Source organism: Stegodyphus dumicola, chromosome 1 (genome assembly GCF_044657685.1).
Source record: "Stegodyphus dumicola isolate Sdum_Otavi_A_Nest chromosome 1, ASM4465768v1".
NCBI classification, from domain to species: Eukaryota; Metazoa; Arthropoda; class Arachnida; order Araneae; family Eresidae; genus Stegodyphus; species Stegodyphus dumicola.
The window spans coordinates 126,056,089-126,084,008 of NC_140768.1; the positions used below are offsets into that span (position 1 = coordinate 126,056,089).

Here is a 27,920-nt window from a genome sequence, read left to right on the forward strand (position 1 = left end):
GGAAAAAACTACGGATTTTACAGAAACAAGAGCAGGAGAACCAGTACGCAAAACGGAACCAACTAATTCATCCGATGATTGGCTGAATACTCGTGTTATTATATATCACGTGTTGAGTGCGTTCCTAGTTTTGAAGAATTAGCCAATCGTAGATCAGTAACTCCAACCGTTAACGACTTATCAGTAGTTCCACCCAATTGTCTGTCTCCCAGGTTCCTCGCTGATGCGTGTTTAGGCTGCATTCGGCTGCATTGTGTAGTTTACGGCGAGAGCTTAGCGTGTGTCTTGTGAACTGTGAATCAGGTGAAAGATTTTTAATCATAATGCTGCCTCGAACGAAGAAGCCAAAATTATCAGAAGCCAAAATTATCAAAAAGCAGAAGTTTAAAGATTCATATTCTTCAGAATTTCCATGCATTAAAGCGTCCGAAATTTCTGTGAATCACGCACACTGCAGTGTATGCAACAAAGACTTCTCAGTTGCTCATGGCGGAAAAGATGACTGTAAACGGCATGTGTTTTCTCAAAAGCATATAGAACTTGGCACCGTAAAATCTAAAGAAATAACAAATTTCTTAATAAAAGATGATGAAACAGATCCTATAAAAGCCGAATGCTATTTTGTTCGTTTTTTAATTGAACATAATCTACCGCTTTCTGTTTCGGATCATTCCAAAGAGCTTTTCAAAGCAATGTTTCCGGATTCTGCCATAGCAAAAAAATTTAGCTGCGGTCATACCAAAACTGCTGCTATTGTGAAAACGCTTGCAGAAAATACTGTTGCTGATATTATAAAATCAGTGTGCAGTACATCATTTTCTCTAAGTACTGATGGAAGTAATGATAACAAACTGTACCCATTGGTTATAACATACTACAGGGAAAAGGGAGTGATAATTACTTCATTGATTTCTATTTTAGAATGCACGAATAATACAGGAGAAGGTATTTTTAATTGTATAAATGAAAACTTTAAAAACAAAGGTTTAGAATGGAAAAATTGCCTATCATTTTCTTCAGATAATGCTAGTAATATGATTGGAAAGTTTAAAGGTGTAGCATCATTTATCAAAATGCATCAACCAAGTATAATCACCCGAGGTTGTCCGTGCCACCTCTTGCATATAGCTGCAAAAAAAGCTACTGAAAAATTAATTGGCTCAGAAATTAAAATGTTGATAATAGATATATATTTTTACTTGGAGAAAAGTTCGAAACGGAAGCATAGCTTCAAAGTTGCTCAACAAAATTTGGGACAGAATGCAAAATCTCATAAAATTTTGAAATATTGCAGTACGAGATGGTTGTCTCTTTTAGAATCTATAATAAGGATTTTGGAACAGTGGGATGCTGTGATAAATTTTTTTGGAGATAAGCCAGATAACAGTGAGAATGAAGGAAAGAGATTGCAAAACATTAAAAAAATTTTACAGTCACCGACCACCAAATTGTACTTGTTATTTTTGAAAAATACTTTGCCTTTGTTTATAACAGTAAATATTAATTTGCAACAACAAGCTCCTTATATACATAAATTGAGAAGAGAACTTTTTGAACTTTTAATGAATTTATTTGTTAGATTCGTAAAACCATCAGTAATTTCTAAAGAAAATGAAGATGTTACTCTAACGTCTATTCCATTTCAGAAGTATAGTAAACAAAAAGAAAATGAAAATTTAGTGATTGGTGCGGATACAAGACTATATTTAAAAATGAATTTGAATGAAAGTGAAGTGAAATCATTTTTCAATTCTGTGCGAGCTTTTTTTGTAACTGCATGTTCATATATAATTGATAAATTTCCACTGAGTGATCCATTTCTAAAACATGCTGAAGTTGCTGACATCAACTTGAGAACTGAAGTCTCATTTTCATCTGTTCTTTACTTGATGAATACTTTTCCATCCATTATTGATGAAAAATGTCTTAATCAAGTAGAAATTGAATTTTCCATGTATCAAGTAGATGATTTGAAAGAAATTGTAGATTTGCGTATTGATATAGCATGGGGAGAAATTGCCAAATTAAAAAATATGAATGGGTGTATTAAATACAAAGTATTGCCTTCTGTAATGCTTGCTGTCTTAATAATACCTCATTCAAATGCAGCTTGCGAAAGAGTTTTTTATATTGTTAAAAAAAATCAGACGGAATTTTGACCAAATTTAGGTCTTAAAACTCTTGAAGCAGTTTTGATTGAAAAAATAAATATGCAGGCAAATGAAGAACTGTGTTATAAAAAAACATTCTCAAAATCAGAACTTAAGCTTGCTAAGCATGCTACATATAAATCTTTGCATTCATAAATTATGCGTATTTTGTTTAATACTTATATGTATCATTCTTGGTTATTTAAATTTTATTTCCCTGTAGAAATCATATCCAGAATAAAGATATGATTTATAGCTTCTGATTTTTTCTATGATTAGTAGTGATTTGAAGTACTTTTTATTAGTGAATGCTTGAGGAGTTAAAAGAAAATTTCTAATTAAATGTGCATATAATTTACAAGGTATATTTTTAATTATTCAGTTTTATATGTATATGGATTTTAAATGTAATAAAATTGATTACAATTAATTATTAATTTAAAATTAATGAATGGTTAATTACAACATTCGCTACGCGCACATTTTCAAAGTTGTAAAAATGTCGTTCGCGCGTTGACTACTGACAAGGTTTGCTGAAGGTTGGAGTCTATGCAAACTTGTCACTGACCGATGGCCTGCCAGAACGAAGTTTGTCCAACAAACTGCTGATATCCTTCAACTGCTTATTCCTTTGAAACAAAGAACACATTGAGCTTTCCTCTGTACGGTCCCCATCTCGACTGGCGTGGGGGAGCTGATCTGCTGCTTCGCAGTTCGTGGTGTTGTGTCATTACCTGTGTGCACACACACTTGCACATCATACAATAGAAACTTGCAGAGTTCTTCCTTTGTTTGGTGAAGATTTCGCATTTCTATCTTTTTTGGTTGCTTTCTTGTAATCGATCAAAAGTGCACCATGACTTTACGGACGCACTATATATTATATTTAATCGCTGAAGCTCCGCCCATTTCTACATGAAAACATGGAAAATTCATAACTGATTGTGATCAACAATTCAGTTAATGGGACCAATCTATTATAGAATACAATTTTTTAAAGTCGACAAATAAAGTCAAAATAGGCAAAAATTCTGAATATTTTTTCTCTTGTGAAAAAAGTATTCTTTGAAAGCTTCAAATAGCCATTACAAACTAAAATTGCTTTTTTGCATAATTTAAAATTTTGTGTGGACATGTTCTCTTCTAATGAGAGATGCCTTCTGAATATTGCGATTAGGTGTTCAGCATCAGCTAAGTATTTCCCAGAAACATCATGAACTGTTCACAAATGAACTTTTTCATTAAAGATGTAATGAGTAGTTCATAAATACATTTTTTATTTTCCTAATTAAAGTGCTGAGAAAATACCTATTTATATGTTTCTTGTTATTTTTATATCAAGTTAGTTAAATACCATTGCTGTTTTCAAGAAATTTTTTCTCGTCGTTTAGCATTATCAAAATAGATGTGGTCGGACTTGATCACATTAAGCAGAACTTACTGCAAACATTTCATCCCTTGCATTTGTAAAGTGTGTCTATAAATAAAAGTACCAGATTCAGTATCCCCAATAAAATATTTTATTTTCAGAAAATGGAAAATATTTTAAGATACTTATAATGGGTAAATGTTTCAATTTATGAATGAAAAAAGTCTGGTATGTGTCCTCTATGACTCGTTCTGCAGCATCACACTCTCTCGACGGAATTCATAATCACTTTCTAGCATATCTCCTGTCGAGGTGACTAATGGCTCGTTCAATTTCTTCCTTAAGTTCTTTTATTTTAGTCTGGATTCTTTGGAACTTACAATAACACTGTCGCACATGATAACGATGTTTTTGGCAGATCAGTGGGATTGAGAACATGGCGATTGAATATCTGCTATCTAACCTGTGTCTTTAAATTTCTTAATCAAACAGCAGTTTACTATTCCATTAAATGCATTTTCATGTCAAAAAATTGCATAAAACTTTGTAACAGTCTGTATCCATAACATTCAGTATTCCTTGTAATGAAAATTAATTTTCAAAATCAAAATTTAATGTTCCTGTGTGTAGTGCTGCACGTCAACTAACAAAGCTACAGAATGAACTGACAGTGTTAAAATGTCATTCTTGCCAGGCCAACTGAAACTCCACGTCCTTAAATCAGAACTTTCACGTGTTTTAACTACGCAAAAATATTTTGTGTTTTCTAAAAATATTTTTATCATGATATTGAATCTGGCATTTTTTGGGGGACATCCCATATTTTAGTATTAACCCAAGAGCATGCATGCTCATATGAGTTACACGAAGCATGCACACTGGGTCCAAAAAAACGCTGTTCTTTTTTTTTTTTTTTTTTTTTGAAGAAGAAGAAGAATTCTAATTTTTCAAAAAAATGTGTTACATCTATACAACTACTACGACTACAGTGGACCTGAACAACTTGCATGAAATAGGCTTTCTTTGAGAAATGCTTGTTTAATCGCGTAGGTTAATTGGACCCAGTGTGTGCACTTGCAGGTTAAACATTGTTAAAATTAATAGCTGCATGATTTTTTCCCAGAACGGATTATTTTCCCTTGTATCTTATTGGAAAAGTGTGTCCTTTTTGGTGTAAATAAAAAATATCCTGAAATAGATTAATGACATATGCCTATGTACCACTCTGCTTTGCAACTGTTTGTGCTTCTTTTGCAACTAATCACATAAATTTATTTAACAGAATCAGATGAGCTCGATCTCGATAATCCATATGTCTCTGTGCTGCTGAAACATGATGGAAGTGAATATCTGCTGTGCACTCTCAAATATAATGCAATTCTTCAAGTGAACCTCAATTTACGTTTTTCACAAGGAGAAAATATTACTTTTTACTTGAGAGGGAAAGGTATGTATGAAAAGGGAGGTATGCTCCCATTCTCCATGTCTCAGCTGCATATAATGATATTTTTTAGCCTTTACTAAAGAAAGAGTTTTTTCAGATATTAATGAAATTTACTGAATTTCTGAAACTTAAATTGTGCAGGTTCCTTTTCCTGTCCTTAATGATTTTTAGCATAATTTTTCTTTTTTCAGTTTCATTTGATCTGAACTGTCATAATCTAATTTGGACATTTGTAGAGCTTTTTATGAAGAGCAATATTTAATCAGTTAATATTTGTGTTTAATTCATTGCACGTGAATAGTCTCCGCCCCTCACACAGTTGAAAAACTAGTGCATCTAAAAAAAAAAAACCAGGCATCGTTATGTGTATCTACATAATGATATATGTCAGTGACAGCTCCCAAAGCAGTTTTATGCAGCCTGCAGATACATTTCCTGTAAATTATTTAGTGTTATTGTTGCAGGATTAGAAGAAAGGTTTACAGTTTAAAAAATATTTAGTCCAATTTTACATTATTTTCATTGCCTTTAAAAATGAATGTAACACCATAGAAAATATACAATTGGAGCTAATTAATTTATATTATAATATGGGTCTTATTTAACCCTTTAACTTAATAGTTATTTTGTAAAAGATTGTTCAGAATTTCCAATCTTTTTATTGCTGAATTTTAAACTTTTATAGATTATGGCAAATAACCATTTGACAAATTATTCACTTAAGGGGTAATTAAGACTGTCGAAAAAAGGTTGTATTAAAATCCAAATTATATTTTTTGCTTTTAACATCACATAGAATAAAATGCCATAGATGTTTTGTTTTAATCTCTCTCAAAATTATTTATAGTGCGTTTACTAAACAGGCTTCATTTAGTTTTAAAACCGATCAAAGACTTCTTGTGCAATCTTGTAGTTGCATTTGCAACTAACTCGATCCAGTAAATTAATTGGGGGTTTAAATTGATAAATAAGATATTGTCAAGCTACCTCAAGCTTTTAAGTCATTCTTGAGCTTTTAAGTTAAGGGGTTAAACATTTCAATGTAGATTTGATCAACTTCCTTTTCACACTTCTTAAAAGATGTAAACACTCAGTTACAAATTTTTGCAATAGGAATAATTGCTTTGTTTGGGAATACATTTATATGTGAACAATCCCCCTTCAATCCAATACGGGACTGCTGTAACAGTTAGATGTGAACCTCCTTTTTTTATTGCAATCAGCAGTTTCAAGAGAGTGTGTGTGTAAGATAAAAATTATGTAAATCAACGTTATGATTTAATTTAGTAATAACCTTAATTCCTCATTTTTAATTTGGGTATTTCCTTTCCGTGTTCGAAAAAATGTAATAACTTTCTTGGGCTGTGCCATTTCTAGATCAACGTATGTCATGTGGCTTGTGTAACCATGATGGCCTACTAGCGGCTTAGCGAACCAAACTACCAGTGTTCAGCTAAGACGCTGTTAGCTGAACACTGGTAGTTTGGTTCGAATCCCGTGAACGGGCTGGCTGCATGAGCGTTTTCATGGTTTTCCTCATGTGTAACATATATACGAGTCAGTTGACTTTAGAAAGTCCTCCACAAAGGCATCCCTCCCTTTAGGCAGATAGCCCTCGTGTGTTTTGCCATAATTAAATAATTCTAATCCTGTGTAACCATGATGATGTAGCTAATTCGAAAACTCAAGCTCACCAAGTTTTAGGTGAGCCTTCAAATTAGATAATTGTGCACTTTTGCTACATATGATGCTGCCAGGACACTGTTTCTGTGCTGTCAACCTATTGCAATAGCATCAAAAATGTAAATATTCAGGAAAGAGGCATGATTTGGAGTTTCAAGTGAATTGTGGCCACAAACGTCAATTAAAATAAAAATTAAATTTAATCTTCTTTGGCTGCTAAGTGTGCTGTTCGTTATGGGTTCAACATTCTATGTTCTACGCCATCAACATTATTACGTCTTTCAAAATGCAATTTTGAGTTCTAATAGTTTGGTTTTTTTTAGTTTATGAATTATAATTTTTACACTTATTTTTTTAAATTATCTGTTTAAATACAATAGTTTAATTAGTGAATTAGCAATACCATTTAATTTCCCAGTTTTTTAAAAATTTTCCTGACCAAAAATTGAGTTAGAATTTTTACTTTAAAAATTCACTTTATTGTACATATGCTCTCAGAATTTAAATAATATTGTAGATTAGCTCGCAACAATAATTAATCATTTATTTGTTTGCATTAAATTTCATTTAAATTTATTCACTTTAATTTGCTTTTTACAAATAAAGAATGTTTGTTAAATTCAAATTTCATTCCTTGCAGAATGGTGCAAGAGAATTATTTAAAATTAAATTTAACTTTATTTTATTCTTTTGAAGCAATTTTGTTTGTACTTAGCAGCTTTTAGCGTTAATTACCTAGTTTGTTTCTCTTTTTTTTTATTTTCAAAATGCAATTTCGAGTTCTAATAGTTTGGTTTTCTTTAGTTTATGGATTATAATTTTTACACTTAGTTTTTTTTTAATTATCTATTTAAATACAATAGTTTAATTTAGTGAATTAAATTAGTAGTAATATTTAAATTCCTAGTTTTTTTTTAATTTTCCTGTCGAAAAATTAAGTTAAGAATTTTTACTTTAAAAATTCACTGTATTGTACATATGCTCTCAGAATTTAAATGATATTGTAGATTAGTTTGCAACAATAATTAATCATTTATTTGTTTGCATTAAATTTCACTTAAATTTGCTTTTTATGAATAGATAATGTTTGTTAAATTTAAATTTCGTTCCTTGCAGCAATGGTGCAAGAGAATTATTTAAAATTAAACTTTATTTTATTCTTTTGAAGCAATTTTTCCATTATATATATGCATATATATATATACACACACACCCAATCCCCTTCCCCAACTAAAAGTCCTTACCTGGCCTTTATTTTCACAATTGTTGGTCGTGGGCATATATTTCCAATTACAGAAGTGTTTTAACCCTTTGCGGCTCAGTGTTCCACTACATGGAACACCCAAATTGAATCGCTTCTGAAACCTTTAAATTCAACCGTAAATAGATAAAAATGCCTTTACAATATACTTTGAACTTTTCTTTTTAAACAGTAGATAGCAGCATATCACAAGGAGACGCAAAATTTTCATTTATTATGTGTTACTAAAATCCACTTTATTTTAAGTAATTTTCTCTATTTTTTTAATGATATAAAAAATTTTATTTGGAAAAAAAATTAGGCACAATGTTTGCTAGCTGTACTCCAAATGACACAGAATCATTGAATGAAACCGTTGTTCCATTAGCGGGAACACTGTGCCTTTAGCGATGCTGTTACGAATCAGAACATCTGTGCTTAGGAGAGAACATCCGTTGTTTACGTTGTTTTGGGGGGCGAATGAATTCGAACAAAGTAGTATTGAGAGGTGAGGTGTGTTTTATGTTATGAAAGGCCTAATATTGACATCTCGAATTTTTTGGGAGTAGTTTTTTTAGGCGGGAATTTTATTAGTAGCTTGACTCATCTTTACTTAGACCTGCACGAATTTTTTACTGCTGCATTTTAGTCTCATTCCCATTTATTTTCAATAATTGTGTAGATATTTTTCGTGTATGTATATATTATAGGCTTATTTTTCTTTATTGTTAATATTAATCGTAGTTAATTTTCTTATTATTAATTTTCCATAAATGGAGCAGAGAGGTCTAATTCTTTCCGAAAATTTGTAAATATTTTTGTATATAGTACTTGTGTGTATAGATATTTATCTCATTTATCCGTATATATTCAAGAATATTGTGTATATCCAGGAAACCATGTATAGAGCCGTAATACAGAGTTTTTTCATTCTTATACAAACGCTTCTACTCATTTTCGTGCTTCACTTCAATGCTCGCTTAGTCGCACTTTTAAAAGCTCTGGTGATGCAGTGTTCCACCTCATGGAACACCCACAGAGTTAAAACAGTAAGTGCAATTTTTACAAAATTTTACCAGTATACTCCTTTAGGACTAAATAGACTGCATACAACTTTTTTTGTTGAAATTCCGATGTTAACGTATAGTGTGCCGCAAAGGGTTAAGGGGGCTGTATACCTTCGAACACTTTTTTAAAAAGTTTTTGCATTTAATAATTAATGATGAAAAAAATGAAGAATATGAGTTATTTAATGACCATTAATTTTGTATTTTTGGAGTATAGTAAGAAAACGAGCAAAAAAAACAGCAATATTTACAATAAATTAGAAACATTGTGTTAAAAAAATGTATAATATATTTTCATGTTTTGTAAAATGCAAACCCATTATAAAGATATTCTCAAGGAGGTAGACTATTATTTTAAAGCTAGGAAGTTATTTAAAATATTTTTGAGCTAGAATATGTAATATAACAAAGAAAAATCATATTTTCTCATTAAAGTTCATCTTTAATACGTAATTATTTTATAAAAAATGCATTTATCAATTAGTAATTAGTCTGTCTCCTTGCATGAAGTGTTCTAAACATGTATACTAAATTGCATAAGATTTCAACTATAATTTTTAAAGATATCGTGTTTCTGGTTAGCATTAAAACACGAAAAATGAAAAACGAGATAAACGCGTTTAAAAAATTCAAACACTCAAATACCTACTTTTAATCAGTTTGTAAACTTGTAATTCCCCTGATTTATAACTAATGCCCTCTTGTGTTTTGGAATTTACATTTTTTTGCTTTCTCTCAGCTTTTAAAATTTTTCTAAGCTTTTTGAAGCCAAATATGGGAATGTCGTTTTGCATTGTCGATATGATTAACATCAAAACTTTCATACTCGTTTGCAGTGTAGTAACCAATATTTATACCTAATTTACCATATCTATACCAACATCTATCTATACCTATAAAAATTAATGAATATTATTCAGTAATATATAGAAACACTTATCAGCAATGTAAACACAGAATCAAAACACAAGCGAAAATGAGTTAATGAATTCATAACACACAGCTTGAAAGTATGCTAGAACTTTGTTTCGTTGCCATCATAAAAGTACTTTTTGGTCTTTAAAATGTAAATAAAGTGTTAAGCCCCGAAAATAAAAGTAAACAACTCTGACACACCCACTTCGGCCTTTTAAATATAATTATGCTAGAACTTTGTTTCGTTGCCATCATAAAAGTACTTTTTGGTCTTTAAAATGTAAATAAAGTGTTAAGCCCCGAAAATAAAAGTAAACAACTCTGACACACCCACTTCGGCCTTTTAAATATTTCTGTCTTGTGCACTTCTGGTATGCTTTTCGAGCACAAGGTGTAAAATAAAGTATCATAACTCCGGTTTAAATGAACGTAGGAACAAAATTCAAACAGTTTTGAATTTGGAAACATAAGAAGACTTTCATGGAGCATAAGGGGAAAAAAAAAGGAGTTTTTACCAAAATCTCGGTTTCTAAGGTATGCAGCCCCCTTAAATAGAAAAAATATTCATGTTTTGACAATATCAAATTTTAAAAAATTCATTTTGAACAAATAATGAAATCTTAACTTTTAATGCAGTTTTCCATTTTTTGTACTTATATTTGAGAAAGTTTCATACTCATTATGAAAAAAATAATTAAAAAAAAAAAAAAAACAAGCAGTTTGACTTTTGTACAACAAAAATTCACTGGGATATTAGATTTCAAAATTTGCATTTTTTTGTGTCATTTTCAACTTGCTTAGAGGGTTTGGTTTACTCAGTTTTAATAATTCAAGAAAATAAGCTTAAATGAAATGCAGAAAAAAATGTATATAGTTTAATAGGCTGTAGAACAAAATTGTGGTGCACATCAGATTGTTTCTGTAAGTTAATTGTTTTTAGCTTCTAAATTTATGTAACATTTGTGGAATAATTTTTTTTTTTTTTTTTTTTTTTTTTTTTTTTTGTGTGTGTGTGTGTGTGCAGTACTCCATATATAATACAAAAATTTAAATTATAAACTTAGTTAAAAGATTAAATTCATGATGTTAATTATAAAATTTTATTTTCTCAAATGAATGCTGTTTACTATCATACATGTAGCCCCAATACGAGAAATGATTTAATTTTAATTAAATAATTTGTTTAAAATGTATTTACTTTTAATTTTTTGAAAGTTTTCATTACAGAAAATCATATTTCTTCCAAAAGTACTTAATCCCTCCTCATATAATATATTATTTGAAAATTTAAGCAAAGTTAAAAATTCTGTTCAAAAATAAAAATTTTAACTCATTCTTTTAAATTTCAACAGAAACTTTTGTTTGTTTTTTAATGCTTATAAGTACCCAAAATCTTTTATATGATTGTTTATAGAAACTTCAGGCAAAGAAATTTCTTTAAAATTATTGCACAATTTTCTAAATTCCAATTCTGATATTTTCAATAGAATTGTACAATTCGATACACATTTTGTAAGGTTGTTTTGCATGGGGCTTGTAGTTTAATATGTATATGAACCAGTTTCACTCAGGGATCCCTACCCTTAAATGCAAAAATTTGTAGCTAAGCATATTTATTTTTTGACAGCAGTATAAATAACAGTTACTCAAATTTTTATTTTGAAAATCTTTTTTTTTTTTTTTTTTTTTTTTTTTTTTTTTTTTTTTTTTTTTTTTTTTTAAAGATTTATGTTATACTGTTAATTAGTTAGCTCCATTTATAGCTTTTCTGGTGGGTTCTTTGTGTTCATTTCAGGGGTAACAAATGCTAAAAATTATGTAAATTTGGTCTTCAAATAACTAAAATCTTAGTCTTTGCAAATAATGCAATTTAAGTATAACTGTGGGCCACATAAAATTGCTTTGGAGGAACTTTGAAACTGCTGTTAGATCTCTGACATATTATACTTTATATAAAACTGCATTATAATTTTAAAAAGTTCTATAGAAGTTTAACATTGGATTTCTGTTAGATAATTCCATATTTTGTGAGGGTTTATGTACCAACAGTTTTAAAAATATCACCATCTAACCCCTTAGGTCCAGTTCATCTGAGTGGATATCATATACTCAGTGACAACGATGTGCAAGAGGAGCAAACAGTAGTGACGGTCAATCATTCTGGGAATGGTAAGCTTTCGATCATCGTATTTGCTTATTGAATACAGTTTTCCAATCTTTTTTTTTTTTTTTTTCTTCTTTTCCAGTCTCTTTCAATTTCATTCAACACTGTGGATGCTTATGTAACAGTAATATTGTTGCGTGCAAATGGTTTTGTAATAGATTGAATGCACAAGTTTGATAAAAGGTTAATAAAATTTATTCTTATCACAAGAAATATATCAGAACACTGGAATAATATATGTATTATTGCAGTGTGGAAGAAATAGAACTAATTTTTAGTCAGAGATATTGGTGCAATTTCACAATATCAAGCAATATAACCAGTAGATATACTTTAAACTACTAAAAATGTTAAAATGCAACGCAATACAAAGAGAAAGCTAATCTGATCTCTTGCTGAACTCTTAAAATTAACAACAGCAGCTGAGATGAGATGTTCTCTGTCTGGCCTTTTATAGCTTTAAATCTTTTGTGAGAGATTTCTGGTAATTTCTTTGCTTCTCAAGATTTCTGGAAAGCAAAAGTGTAGAATTACAGTTATAGCTAGCAGTCAATTACATTTTTTTCAATTTAAATATAAATTACAAGATATCTGTTTATTAAATGTTAAATGCATGTGCTTCTGTATTTTTACTTTTCTGGCGTAGCTTTCTCTTAAAATATGTCTTGTGCTGCATTGCACAGGGAAATAAAACAATTTTAATTATAATTATACAGTCAAAAGTCGTTAATTCGAGCACCCATAATCCGGACCTAAAAGCTACAAATTTTCTGCGCATGCGTCGCGTTGACGCATGTGCGTAAGACCATTACCGTTGCGAATTTGCGTGTGCGCAAAATACGTTTACGAATGCACGTTTAATGTATAACGGACGGGATAAGCTAAGCTAAAATTATCTAATTATCGATTTCAGTTAATGTTGCAGATTGCGTTGTTCCTTAATCTTCGAATTGGATCCGGATTATTATTTTTTGCAGACTGTTAGAGCAATTTTATAAAAGTAAGCTTGAACATTCGATAATGTCAAATAGAATTTCCGATATATATTTACTAATATGTAAAGGATATACAAAGCGAAATTATCTTTCGGAGTCCATTAAACAAAAAGTGGAATTGCTGCAAAAAATGGATAAAGGCATATTCTTTGTTTATCTAAACTTTAACGTTTGTTTATCTAAACTTTGTTTATCTTTAACGCCCCAGTGGGGTGCAATGAATTGGAAGTTGATCTGTCAGCACTATCCTTATCTTAAGGGCAGATGTTTTTATTTTATTTGGCTTATAATTGCTTACTCAATGGAGTATTTCATCTCGACGTACTCCGTCTTGATATGATTTAAATCAAATGCCTGGTCATCATAATTTGCTTCCGATAGCGAAGAAAGTGACAGAGGTTATTGAAAACGAAAAAATTTCGATTGACAAATTAGTCGGTATTCTCGACACAGCAATTATAGGACTTGAACAGCGGAACTTTGTAACTGAACAAGAAATTATGTCTATTTATAGAATTAAAGAGAATGTATTATCATATAAAAAACGAAGCAACTGAAACAACTTACATTGGAAGAAATGTTTAATAAAGTAAACAAATAAATATTAAGCTTTTTTTTTTTTCTAAATTTTGATACCCTTTAGATCATAATTGTTCTTTATTTCGTAAATTACGGTTTCATATTTTTAATTTTATAATTTCTGCATGCCATTTTACCAGATTTAAACTGATGATCTATAATCCAGAAAAATCGATAATCCGGAATCGCCGAAGTCCCGACGAGTCCGGATTAACGACTTTTGACTGTACTAAAATTAGCTAAATACAAAATTCATAACAATATATTAGATGTTCTTTAAATGTAATCTAATAGTTGATTTTTTTGGTGGGGAGGTCCTTCACTAGATCACAGAATGTTTTTTAATTTTCAGCCTTTGCCAAGGAAATGCTTTTTAGCAGTTCGGAAAATATTTAGTAATTTTGTGTTATTAATTGACATGTATTATTTTAATTTGAATAAATTCAGTCTATAATTTTTATATCCGTTTTCATGGTTTAAAAAAAAAAAAAAAATGTGCAACCAGCTGATTTTGCTTGCATTTTTCAAGAATTATCTGATGAAGAAAAAGAAGACAAGGAAACTTTTGGATGTGAGAATAATAGCACTATTACCTGAGTGGAAATGATGGCCTAATTTGGATTGTTATATATGATAGGATTAAAAAAAAAGGACACCATGTAAATGCAAAAGAATTGTTCTCAAGTGATAGCACTGGAATTGAAATAACAAGAGCTGTGATAAACTACAAGAGATTTTGATTTCTGACAAGTTGTTTTCGATTTGATGATAAATCAACACAGGACAGATGAATATTAAAACTAGCTTGGATTTTAAGATATAGTTATTAAATAACAAATTTTTAAATTTTTATAATGAAATACATCATTGTTTTTCCACTTTACTGATTTGAACGTTAAAAAATAATTTACTATCATTTAAGTGTAACATCGTTTTTATTTTGCAGTAATAAAGCTAATATTTTATGTTTTACAAATTTATTATCAATATTCGCTCATTTCTGTCATTTTCTGTGCCCCAAACGGTAAAATAATAGATGTCGTAAAAAAATACGACATGCGCGTGCTGGAAGGTTAAGTAGAAATGCGGAATTGGAGGGACGGGTATAAACAATGTCTTTTGTAGTACATAATATTTTGTGTAAAATTATTATGTAGTGAAACTGGTAAGCAACAGAAAATAAATTTAATTAATGCAATGTCGTAAAAAAATACGACATGCGCGTGCTGGAAGGTTAAGTAGAAATGCGGAATTGGAGGGACGGGTATAAACAATGTCTTTTGTAGTACATAATATTTTGTGTAAAATTATTATGTAGTGAAACTGGTAAGCAACAGAAAATAAATTTAATTAATGCAATAATAATTATTATTAACATTTAATTTTTTATAAACTGAAATTAGCATATTGTAGGAAGATGTTAAAATACTAATTTCTCTTTCTCTTAAGATTTATCAATCCATTTTTACATCATTTCATGAGATAATAAATAATGTCTCATATTTCACGTTGTCTTTGATGCATCATCACATCCCAAAGGCAAACTGTCATTGAATCAGACATTTCTTTCCATTTGAAACCTCTTTCAGTACTTTAAAAATGATGTAAATATGGACTTCTGGCTTTTGGAAAATTTGGTTGTGGCTGTGAAACTTTCTTAAATTCCAACATACGGCTCTTATTAATATGTAGTTTGGCCACACCTGGTGTATACAAAACATGAGGTGACAAATCGCTCTGCGTGGCAATAGTTTCACAGCTTATGGTATAATACGTAACTCCCTTAATTATCAATTTTCTGTTTTCATAACAAAAAGCTAAAACATTCATCTAAAGGTAAAATTTTATTTTGTTGGTTATATTTTATTAGAAGTTTAGAATTCCAAAAATGTTTACTGATTATATTTGTATTTTTATGTTTTAAATCAGTTGAAAATGATGCAGAAGCCTCTGAAGCCGGAAACAACTATGAAGAACAAGAAACTGAAGAACAAGAACCAGTTGGCAATTATGAGAATGAAGAAGAATCCGATGATGATGATGATGATGAAGAAGAAGATGATGATGAACTGCTTGAAGAAATAGATGGAAATGGTGAGTTTGAACATCTACTCATTTCATGATCCTATAATCTCAGTATCATTATCTAGTGTGTTTATATTTTATTTTTGGATATCGTCTGTTAAAATCATGCCACTGGGCAATTTTGTTTTCATGTAATTCCTCGTCGCCAGGTTGGGTTGGCATCTTTTTCCTATCAATAATCGACTATGTAATATCTGTATATGTGCAGTATACATTTTCTATGTAATACAGAGATCCTCGACCTCTTTGTACTTTAGAGAACATTTTAGGATATTGGTCAGGCATATTTATCAGGGTTCGTAGCGGTCCTTATAAGTCCTTATATTTGAAAATAAAATATAAAGGCCCTTATAGGTGCTTACTTTTTCTTTAAAGCCCTTTTTTTTTTTTTTTTTTTTTTAGTGCTTTTTTTTTAATGAACGCGCTATTTTTCCCCGTACCAAAGCCGAAACTAAATAAACAACTTTTCTTCCTAATATAGAATGTCAGATGGTGAATCATACTCCCGGAAATAACTTTTCCCTTTTCTCTGCATTAACATAACCTTTGGTGTGCGCGAAGAGTACAGACAGGTTCCCGTCGTTCTATTGGTCAAAGAATTGCGAAAGCAGTAGAAAATTCCGCTACATTTGCCATTCTTTTCCTCCCACCCAAATGCTACACACGTTTGAATTTCTATCAAGATCTTAATAATTTGCATTCTCGTTCCGCTTGGTCAGTTCATATTCGTGTTTATTATGATCGTTATACTTATATTATGAGCATATATATGAATGTTTATAATAACATAGTTACAGTAACTGCTGAAGTATAGTAAACTTTCAAAAATGGTTGTGTTTTAACACAGATTAGCTTTCTAAGAAATAATATTCGGAATGGCTTAAATAAAGGGAAAGTAATCAAATAGTCAAAATAATTTTGTTTTTTTTTTGGCCAATACATTATACAGTACGAAGACTGGGAGGTTCTTCCCTTTCTCCGCAAAATCTCGAATATTGAAACTATTATAGTTCACTGCAAAACAAGCAACGGTTTTTTTTTTTTTTTTTTTTTTTTTTTTTTGTCACTTTCCATTCTGGATTGAATAGGACTAAAAGTTCTGCGGTCTATCAACCCAAGCGAAGAATGATTCTATTCCGGAAATTTAACGCCGTCTGTTGAAAATTAGAATGAAAAACACCCCAGTTATTTAGTTCTTTATTCTCCCAATACCAGCAGCTGTTGATTCCGATTGCGTAATATCACGTAGGGAAGAATTACAGGGAACCTATTGTGCAATAACGTTTGCGATATTTTGCAGAGATAATTAATTTTGATGTTCTGTCCGAGATTTGTTTATGAACACTTAAAAGAGTTTTACTGTGCTTGCTAAGCAGAATATTTTTCAGTTCCATTGGTTTATTTTTATATGATGCGCATATCGAAATGGCAAAAGCATTTATTTAGGGGGAAAATTTAAAGAGCGGCTACAGTCTCCCCCCCCGCTCCTCTTTTTCAAGTTATGCTCGGCTGTCCGAATATTCGCCAATTTCCAAGTATGCGGGTTAGTTAAGCTTTTACTGTTAAAGGATGACTGCTTGAAGCAAATTTCTGTCTTCTGATTTCAGAAAAGCCCACCAGCGGCCGAGCGGTAAAGACGCTGAACACTGGTAGTTCGGTCTGAGGTTCGAATCCCGCGAACGGGCTGGCTGCATGGGCGTTTTCGTGGTTTTCCCCATGTGTAACGTGTATATGAGCCAGTTTCTCTTAGAAAGTCCTCCACGAAAGGCATCCCTCCCTTTAGGCAAATAGCCCTCGTGTGCTTTGCCATAATTAAATACACCAACACCTGATTTCAGAAATGTTCCTTTTTTTTACTTAAATTACTTTGCTTGCAATATCTGCAGGGTTCGTAGCGGTCCTTATAAGTGCTTATAAGTCCTTATATTTGAAAATAAAATATAAAGGCCCTTATAGGTGCTTACTTTTTCTTTAAAGCACTTATTTTTTTTTTAATTTTTTTTTTTTAGTGCTTATTTTTTGCTTTAAGTGCTTTTCTTTTAATGAACGTGCTATTTTCGCCGTAACAAAGCCGAAATTAAATAAACAACTTTTCTTCCTAATATGGAATGTCAGATGGTGAGTCATACTCCCGGAAATAGCTTTTCCCCCTTTCTCTGCATTAACATAACCTTTGGTGTGCACGAAGAGTACAGACAGGTGCCCGTCGTTCTATTGGTCAAAGAATTGCGGCACGAAGAGTACAGACAGCTGCCCGTCGTTCTATTGGTCAAAGAATTGCGAAAGCAGTAGAAAATTCTGCTATAATTGGCATTCTTTTCCTCCCACCCAAATACTACACACGTTTGAATTTATATCAAGATCTTAAAAAGATTTGCATTCTCGTTCTGCTTGGTCAGTTCATATTCGTGTTTATTATGATCGTTATGCTTATATTATGAGCATATGTATGAATGTTTATAACAACATAGTTGCAGTAACTGCTGAAGTATAGTAAACTTCCAAAAATGGTTGTGTTTTAACACAGATTAGCTTTCTAAGGAATAATATTCGGAATGGCTTAAATAAAGGGAAAGTAATCGAATAGTCAAAATAGTTTCATTTTTTTTTGGCCAATACATTAAACAGTACGAAGGTTGGGAGGTCTCCCCTTTCTCCGCAAAATCTTGAATATTGAAACTGTTACAGTTCGCTGCAAAACAAGCAACGGACCTTTCTTTTTGGGGGGGGGTCACTTTCCAATCTGGATTGAATAGGACTAAAAGTTCTGCGGTCTACCAACCCAAGCGAAGAATGATTCTATTCCGGAAATTTAACGCCGTCTGTTGAAAATTAGAATGAAAAACACCCCAGTTATTTAGTTCTTTTTTCTCTCAATACCGGCAGGTGTTGATTCCGATTGCGTAATATCACGTAGGGAAGAATTATGGCACACATGTTGGGCAATAACGTTTGCGATATTTTGCAGAGATAATTAATTTTGATGTTCAGTCCGAGATTTGTTTATGAGCACTTAAAAGAGTTTTACTGTCCTTACTAAACGGAATATTTTTTAGTTTGGTTGGCTTATTTTTATATGATGCACATATTGAAATGTCAAAAGCATTTATTTAGCGGAAAAATCTAAAGAGCGGCTACAGTCTACCCCCCTTCCGCTCCTTCAAGTTACGCTCGACTGTCCGAATATTCACCAATTTCCAAGTATGCGAGTTAGTTAAGCTTTTACTGTTAAAGATGACTGCATGAAGCAAATTTCTGTCTTCTGATTTCAGAAATGTTCCTCTTTTTTACTTAAATTACTTTGCTTGCAATATCTGTTAAGGAAAAACTGATATATGATGAAAATTTAGAAAATGTTCAGAATTTAGATTTAAATTACTTAAATAGCAATATGAGTGGGAAAATAAATTGTATTTAATATTAGGTTCCAAGCGAATACAATAAATATGCTTTATTATTATTTATTTTCTCTATTTTGAACTGAAATTTCATCATTAAATCTTGTAATATAGTTTAGTTCTTCATAGTTTTTTTTCTCTCATTCTAAACTAGTTCTGTAAATTGAACTATTATTTAAAATTAAAAACCACAAAAAGTAATTATTTTCCATGGTTGAGGTAATGCTTATTCTCTCTTATTAAGTACTTCATTTCTCATATTTTAAATTACAAGTCTAATTTTTAAGGTTATGCAGTTGTGTATGATGTAATTAGGCAGGTGCTTATTTTTTTTTCTTAAAATGTGCTTGAAAAGTGCTTATAGGTGCTTATTTTTTTAACTAAAATGTGGCTATGAACCCTGATCTGTTAAGGGAAAACTGATATACAATGAAAATTTAGAAAATGTTCAGAATTTAGATTTAAATTATTTAAATATCAATATGAGTGGAAACATAAATTGTATTTATTATTAGGTTCCAAGCAAATACAATAAATATTCCTTATTATTATTTATTTTCTCTATTTTGAACTAAAATTTCATCATTAAATCTTGTAATATAGTTTAGTTCTGCAAAGTTTTTTTTCCCTCTCATTGTAAACTAGTTCTATAAATTGAACTGTTATTTAAAATTTAAAAAAAAAGTATTCTCTCTTAATAAATACTGCATTTCTCATATTTTAAATTACAAGTCTAATTTTTAAGGTTATGCAGTTGTGTATAATGTAATTAGACAGGTGCTTATTTTTTTTCTTAAAATGTGCTTGAAAAGTGCTTATAAGTGCTTATTTTTTTAACTAAAATGTGGCTATGAACCCTGTTTATTCTTTTGATTGAAATTTATAGTTTGACAAATGGTAACTGCTGATTGTGCTATATTATACTGAGAAGAACTGTACAAGTACTTTTGTGAAACACTCCAGAATTGTGAAGTGTTTCTTTTAGAAACATTTTGTTAAGTTGTCATTAGTTCTGTGTGCATTCAATCCATTATTACCTCGTAACGGTTTTGTGCATCAGAAGTGGGATTGAATGCTGATGACAAGAGCTATGGAGGAGAAAGTAAGACAGCTGGTAACAGCCTTTGCTGCATTCCAAGGAAATGTGGAAGGGACCATCAAGTCTATTAAGATGCAAGGACAAGAATTCGTTAGAGAAGGAATAAAGCTGGCCAAATTAAGGTAGAAGGAGTAGTCAAGTATATTAACTTCTTCGTCGTCCGTAACGCATCTAGCGCGTTCAAGTGAAGCTTCTGCAGGGCGGCCGTAATGCACCTCAAGTGTTCTTCTACATTTTAAAATGCTATTTAAATGTTTACTTGTTTGAGTTTTTATTTTTGTTTGTACTAATACCTCCTAGAGGGCAGTACTAATCAGGCATTCTATTTCTAATTGAATTCCCCCCCCCCCCCCGTTTTATGAATATTTGCACCATTTTACATAAGCTAGAAGAAAGTGGGAGTTCTTCAACGTCTACTCAGCAGAAAAAGAGGAAAAAATGAGGTTGTGAATTGGAAAGACAAGAAGGATATACGTTTCATGAGTACAGTCCATAATAACTCTATGATTGATGTTGAAACGCAGAAAAGAACTGTAAAAAAAACAATAATTGTAAAAGATTACAACAACAAAATGGGAGGAGTGGACCACCTGGATCAGATGTTATCAAATTAATTCCACTGTTAGAAATAAGCAGAGATATTATTACTTTTCCATTATGCTTTATTTTCTTATAATTTTACTTAATATTCATTTAGATTCATTCACTATGAAAGTTATGTATGTACAGAGAAAACAACATTACATGCTGCAAACAACATGGGGCCACTGGGGAGAAATTTTTGCGGACAGGAGGGGACGGCGAAAGGGTTAAAGGAGAGATGAAAGCCGGGGGAAAAAAAAATGAAGCAAGTCAAGGAGAGATGAAAAGAGAAATTACTGTCATAATAGAGACAAATTCCAAACTATGGAAAGCAGGGTAGATACAGTAAAGTCATAAAGTAAAGTTGGAGAAACTGAAGTAAGAGTTTTTGCTGTCAAACAACAAACAGATTACAAAGTTTTTACTGATGTTGCCTAGGAAGTTGACAACTTATAGAAATACATAACGCAAGAAGCAATTGTGATGCCTTTAAATTTATACCTATATCTTCTCGACCCTCTGTAAAGCTATCCGCGTATGGCGGAAAGAAATTTTGGCAAGTGTTCAAGACTTAGTTCTTTATAGTGGCAAATGCAGATGGATGGGTTATGAAACTGAAACTTATCATTTCGTCTCTTCTCTGAAAGCAAACACCTTGGATATTCTTCAAACTTTGCTCCCAAACCAGAGGCTGGATTTCGAAGCTTCATCCAGCACATTGAAGCTATGTGTTGTCAAGAAATGTTTAAAAGACTGTAGCAGGCTTCAGGTAATATTTTGCCTGCAGAAACCCCCCAAAAAGCAATCAAGAAGCTTGTCACAGATCTTCATAGTCTGTCTCATATCTCTTTTTTTGGACTACCCAAAAAAAGCAAGTAAAATCCTGACCCTGCAGTACTTCTCCGATGACATCTGGGATTCTGCGGTACAGAAAGCCCTGCGAATGGCAAATGTCAAGGATCTAAAAAGCACTTTAGTGTATGCCAAGAAATTGGAGGAAGCCCAGCGGATAACTCGTAGAGTTTGCACCTAATCAGAGCTGCTCAAGTCCAGGAGCAAGTGGATTAAATAACTGCTTGTTTAGACCATTTAACCAAGCAAATCAGTGCCTTGAAATAGAATAGGAGTGGTTAAAAAAAAACCTAAAGTGCTGGAACTGTGGTAGTAAAGGCCATGTATAAAGAAACTTCAGAACATTTTAAGCTACAGAAGCTCCTCAACAAGGAGGCTGGAAACAAATTAGTGGCCATCTTTTGAAGTGGAGATTACTAGGTATTCTGAAGCATCATGTAAAGCGCTTCAGATTTCTGCGATGAGTAGCGGTAATAATGGACTTCATGGGGGATATAAATGGAGTTCTTTGTGATATAACCATAAGGATAGGAGCCAGTATTACCATCAACCAAAAAAAGTCTGACGTAATGATTGAAAAATAAGCTCATTTGAACGCCTACCTGCCTATCCTTCAGACTATGTCCACTGATAAAATAAACATTGATTAAACTTAAACGTTAACATCACATTTGGAAGTGCCGTCTACAATCGCGCATTCCAGACCCTTGTATACTCGGATTAGAGTTTTTAAGAAAATACAGTTTTTCCATGGATTTTAAAAATAACAAATTGCATTCTGTCACTGAGGACAAAAACCCTGTTTGGAATTACATATAAAGAAGTTAAATTCATCCATCAAATAATAGCTCAGGACAATATTACATACTAGGAAAGAGAATTTTTATTTCCATATTTGATCCATATTTGAAAACAGAAATTTCTGGTATGGCATAATTAAACGTACTAACAACTGTAACAGCCTCAGAAAAGTATAAGTAACCTCAGCACTCATCAACCTATCGAGGACTGTTATCCCAGTGAGGGTTGTCAACATAAATGATAAGCTGGAATTAGGAAAAGGAAGTCATAGCAGCATGTGCTCCAGTGACCTGCTTTAAACAAACCAGTAGGCTGTCAATCTCTGTATTTTCAAACAGCCTAAGGAGTTATTGCTGAATCCACAGCTGAGCAATGAAGACAGGGATGCTGCCGAACATGTCATTCAAGGTGTTTTCTCCTACATATCTTCTGATGTAGGTCAAACCAGTTTGACACAGCATAGGATTGATACTGAGGATTATCCACCAATCAAGCAGCATTCAAGACGTCTAGTCATTGCTAAATAGAAAAGTAGGAAAACTTCTAAAGGACATTCAGGAAAGCTATGTTGTTGAGTCTTCAAAAAGTCCTTGAGCCTTTCCCACCTTCCTGCTAAGGAAGAAAGATGGCTTGAGTAGATTTTGCATTGACTATGGATGATTCCATGAGGTCTCGAAGAAAGACAACTACCATCTTCCAGTAATTAATGATGTGCTGGACACTTTCTGTGAAAGTAAATGCTTTTGGATACTTGATTTAAAGAGAGATTATTAGCAGGTAGAGATGCATCCTAATGACCAAGAAAAGATGGCAGTTATAACCAGAGAAAGATGCAGGCATTGACACCATACATTGGTGATGGCGTTTGGATTATATAATGTGCCGGCAACATCCGAACACCTTATGGAAACTGTGCTGAGAGATCTTGCGTACAAAGCCTCTCTGATACACCTGGATGATAGTATAATTGGGAAAAGTTTTAAAGAACATTTTTAAAATCTTAGAAAGGTGCTTCAGAAAATGAAGAAAACCGGTCTAAACTGAAGTCCTGCCAGATGCAAATTGTTCAGACTGGAAGTGATTTACCTCAGACATGCCATTTCCTCCAAAGGTGTGTATATGGATCCAGAAGTGTCAACAGTTCAAGATTGGAAGTGTTCCAGATATGTTCATCAGCTGAGAACCTGAGGTTTTGCACTGACTATAGGAGATTTGTGAAGGACTTTCCTTCCATGGCAAGACTTCTTCATTAGCTAACAGAGAGGAACTACAAGTTCTTGTGTGTAAAAGAATGTGAAGATGCGTTTAACAGTTGAAGGCAGATTTAGCATCTGCAACAAGTCTGAGGTATCTTCAGCTCGAAAAATCATTTATTTTTGACACACATACAAGCAGTGAGAATGTTAGTCCTGTTTAGTTCCAAGAAGTAAACTGTCAAAAACATTCCATGCCATATTGGAGCAAATGTCTATCTAAATCAGAGAGGCATTGTCCTGTGTCACTAGGTCTCCTGTTTCGCTAGGAAAGAATTGCTCACCATCGTTAAAGATGTAGATCATTTCCATTATTTTGCCTAAAGAAAAAAATTTCTGCTCTGCACAGATCATACATAGTTACCTGGCTCTTTAATTTCAAGAATCCTAAAGGTGAAATAGTCAGATAGATACAGAGATTTCAGAAATATGACATCACTATCCGTCATTGGAAAGGATCGCCACACAGAATCTCCAATGCCTGTCTAGAAGATCCTGCCCATATTATTCCAGGCTCAAAGTGTAATACAAGTAGGTCATACGTCGTTACAAATTCATCATTACCTGAGCAGATCCAAGGAGTGATGGAAGATGTCGGGAAGGACCAGTTGGAAGATCACAACATTAAACGGTACTATTCGGTTTCGAGGGCCGCAAAAAATCGCCAAATTATCGTTGATGCCAATGCTGCCAAAAAAATTGCGGCAACCCTAATAATTGTGCCGAGAAAGGAAATATAATAGTAAATAACTATCTAAGATTGATGTTTTAATTTAGATGAAAGGTTAATTTCATATAATACTTTTTTATTATTATAATTTATATGAAAAAGGCTAAACATGACTGAATGGAAGCATAAGAGTAAATAAGTATTTCAGATTATTATTATAATTTATATAAAAATTGCTAAACATAACTGAATGGATGCCTGCATCGCTATTTCGCTACCGACTTATCGCTAAAGCATATCGTTGGTAAAGCATATCATCTCGTTGGTTGTTCAAAAGTAATTTTCTATAATGAATGATACCTTTTCCTTGAAAATATTCTCAGTGAAGTGCAGAATCACTCACTTATTTGTTTGCTGCTTTTTACAAGGGTAAAAACAATTGGATTTTTCTCAATTTTCTTTTACTTTTTAAGTGAAATTAGGTCGATGTGTACATAGATAAAGTGAAGGGTGTGCGCAGTGCCATTTTTGTGCAATTCTAAGATTTTTTTTAAGTGAAAATAGGTCGATGTGCACATGGATACTGAGTATGTGCAATTCTTAAAAACGTGTCAAGCAGTGGGTGATTCTGCACTTTACCCAAGATTCTATTGCTGACTTTTCATCATGGTCAATTCCCAAATTGTTAAATCCATAGGATATCAAAAAAGGATTTAAAAATTAAACTAGCATTTCAATGGCGTCTTAAGAAATATAGAACTATATAAACTTATGCAATCTGAAATCAACACATACGCTAAATTTGGCACGCTGTTAAAGGGGCGTGTTTGCTAGATTTGGTGCTTTTGCGCATACATTGTCGCTGCAATTTTCTTACGGCCCTCAAAACAGAATAGTACATATTAAACTCATAACTTGACTTCATTGAGTCTTCAAATAGGAATCCTATATGGCAGGACATTTAGATCTATAATCCTACGACAAAACAGTATTGGGCTTTCTGGGACTCTCTCCATATTCAAAGTGCTGTATTGTACCAGAATTTCCATTTGGATGATAGAAATGCATTCCCCTGGAAGTTGATATTTCCAAGATCCTGTCTTCTGGACATCATTAAAAAACTACATAGCAGTCCAATATAAGGCCACTTTGGAATAATGAATAATGAAGTTAAAGAACACTACTGGAGGGGCCTGATGTGCAGAAGTGATGCCATTCTTGTGATAATTGTGCGGGCTATAAAGGACCAAAGAAACACAGCTGAGGGAAGCTGAAGCATTAAGGCCCATTTCCATTACTATGTTGAGAATGTGGTGTGTGTGCATTTCTCAATTAGAGAGCAAATTCACATTTGTTGACAGTCTGTGGATGGTGAGGGATGAAGTTCAATGATACATATAGAAGTTGAACAACTTTTATCTGTATGTCTGCAGAAGCATTGGGGGTCACGTGGTAAAAAAGGAGCAGTCAGGTGTTGTCACCAAAAAATAATGGTGACAGAAGTAGCGATGAACGCTGGATTGAGAAAAGAATGTTTTGCTAAAAAATACTTATTTCTGAATTAACATTATAGCGAGAAATCTGGGTACTGAGAAAGACAGCAGTCAACTGAATTTAGTGTAAAAAAAAGGAAAGAAAAAGAAGATATAACTGCAACTTCAGTACTATTCCACATAGAGCAGCGATTACTGTCAAAAAATCAGGTATATATAAGTCCATGAAATAGCAAAATTTATCCTGACAATTATTTCCTTGTTCTGCATACACTGAGCATCTAACTGTATCAAACTGCTATAAAAAATCATATAAAGCATTAAAAAATTTTTCTTCTGAAACAGCTAAAATACTAATAAGATTATTTATAAATTAAAATTATAGCCTTTTTAAATATTGTACAGCCTTAAAAAGTCTACTGCCTACTGTCTATTTATAAATATACCTTTTTGGCTAACATATATTTGTAAGCACATCTTTCACTTGGAATATATTTTTAGCAGTCCGTCTAACTTCACTCAGAACTCCACTTTAAAATTATGTTTTTTGTAAGAAATGCCCTAGAAGCTGAAGAACAAACTCTGGTGAATTTTTTAGACAATAGCACACTGGACCAAAAAATGTTAGTTTTAAGAATTCATTTACTTGATGAGTCATATAAGTTAAAATTGATAATTATGTCTGTGTAATAATGGCATAGTGGTAAAGCTGACGGTAGTGGGATTTGACTTTTGGCATCTTGAGTTTGAATCCCATTCTCTTTTTCCACCCTGTTTACAACTCATTTAGCTATACGTTTCAATTTGATCTATATTTTTGTTTTATAATTTATTTCTATTATTATGTGCATTAAGTACAATGTTTTATTTGTGTTCTTATTTATTTAAATTTTCTCCGCAAGAATTTATTTTGAAAGTTATAATATGAATTTAAAGTATACTCCCTCTCTCTCTATATGTACAGGTAGCCCTTCTACAACATGGCATCCAGTAACACAGTTTCGCTATAACACGATTCATAAATTGCGAGAACCTTCCTACAGCATGGTTTTCATATAACACGGTTTCCCTCTAACACGATAAGAAAATTGCCCAAGCAATCGAAAAAATTAATGAACTCCGCACAAAGGTTTTCTATATTATGCAAAGCACCCATATAGTCATTTAACACATAATCCTTGTTTCGTAAGTTTTGCCAGTTGTCTTTCAAGATCGACTACCCATACAAACAAATGTCCGCGGATGACCCATATGAACAAATGTCCCCAAATAACAATGAAAAAACTTCACTATAGCAGAAGGTGAACAACATGAGGTCACAATTAGTACTCTAAAATGCACAACCTGCACTTTCGGCTTCCAAAATTGGAATCCTCGTTTCCATGGCCTGAAAGCAAAAGTGTCTCACGCTGCTAGTCTGCAGTTTGCATCGAGCCACGGTGTGTTAAAGAATAACTGTTTTGTCTTTAAAACATCAAGTTTCGGACCCCAAACATGTCCGATAAAGATTTAAAAAAAAAAAAAAAAAAGTTTAAGAGAAAATTAATTTCTTTAGAAGTACAGTTACAAATCTTGGACCGTCTTTTAAAAGGAGAAAAGGCATCTCACATTGGGAAAAGTTTTAATTGGAATGAAGAAACAGTCTGGACTATTAAGGAAAATTAAAAAGAAGTGTAGTTGCTGCAGGATCTTCGACGTCCACAAAATGTGCAGTTCGCCCCTGGCGGCTGCCAATAATTGAGAAGATAGAAAAGGCACTCAGCATTTGGATTGATGATAGCTGTCAAAAACGAATTTTGTTGGATTGTAATATCATTAAACAAAAAGTGCTCAAAATTTTCAAGCATCTCAAAGAACATGGAAAACCCTCTGTCAGCCCAGATTTTCTGGTAAGTAAAGGTTGGTTTGAAAATTTCAAAAAGCGTTTTGCAATTCATAGTATAAGAATTCAAGGAGAATCTGCATTGGTTGATTATGAAACTGCTGGAACATTTCCTGAAAAATTTCAAAATATTATAAAAGAACAAGGATACACAGCAGTTCAAGTTTCCGATGCTGACAAAACTGGGCTTTGGTGAAAA

General features: G+C 32.3%; 1 protein-coding gene across 4 annotated transcripts in view; it reads left to right on the forward strand.

The window, feature by feature from the left end:
- The window catches only part of LOC118186798 (uncharacterized), a 90,975-nt gene that overhangs the window by 22,161 nt on the left and 40,894 nt on the right, over nt 1-27,920 (forward strand). For all 4 annotated transcript variants that reach the window (XM_085820154.1, XM_085820164.1, XM_085820157.1 and 1 more), the window contains exons 3-5: nt 4,802-4,966; nt 11,948-12,037; nt 15,536-15,700. In XM_085820154.1, the coding sequence (XP_085676280.1) occupies nt 4,802-4,966; nt 11,948-12,037; nt 15,536-15,700 (420 nt within the window). The remainder of the gene's footprint in view (nt 1-4,801; nt 4,967-11,947; nt 12,038-15,535; nt 15,701-27,920) is intronic.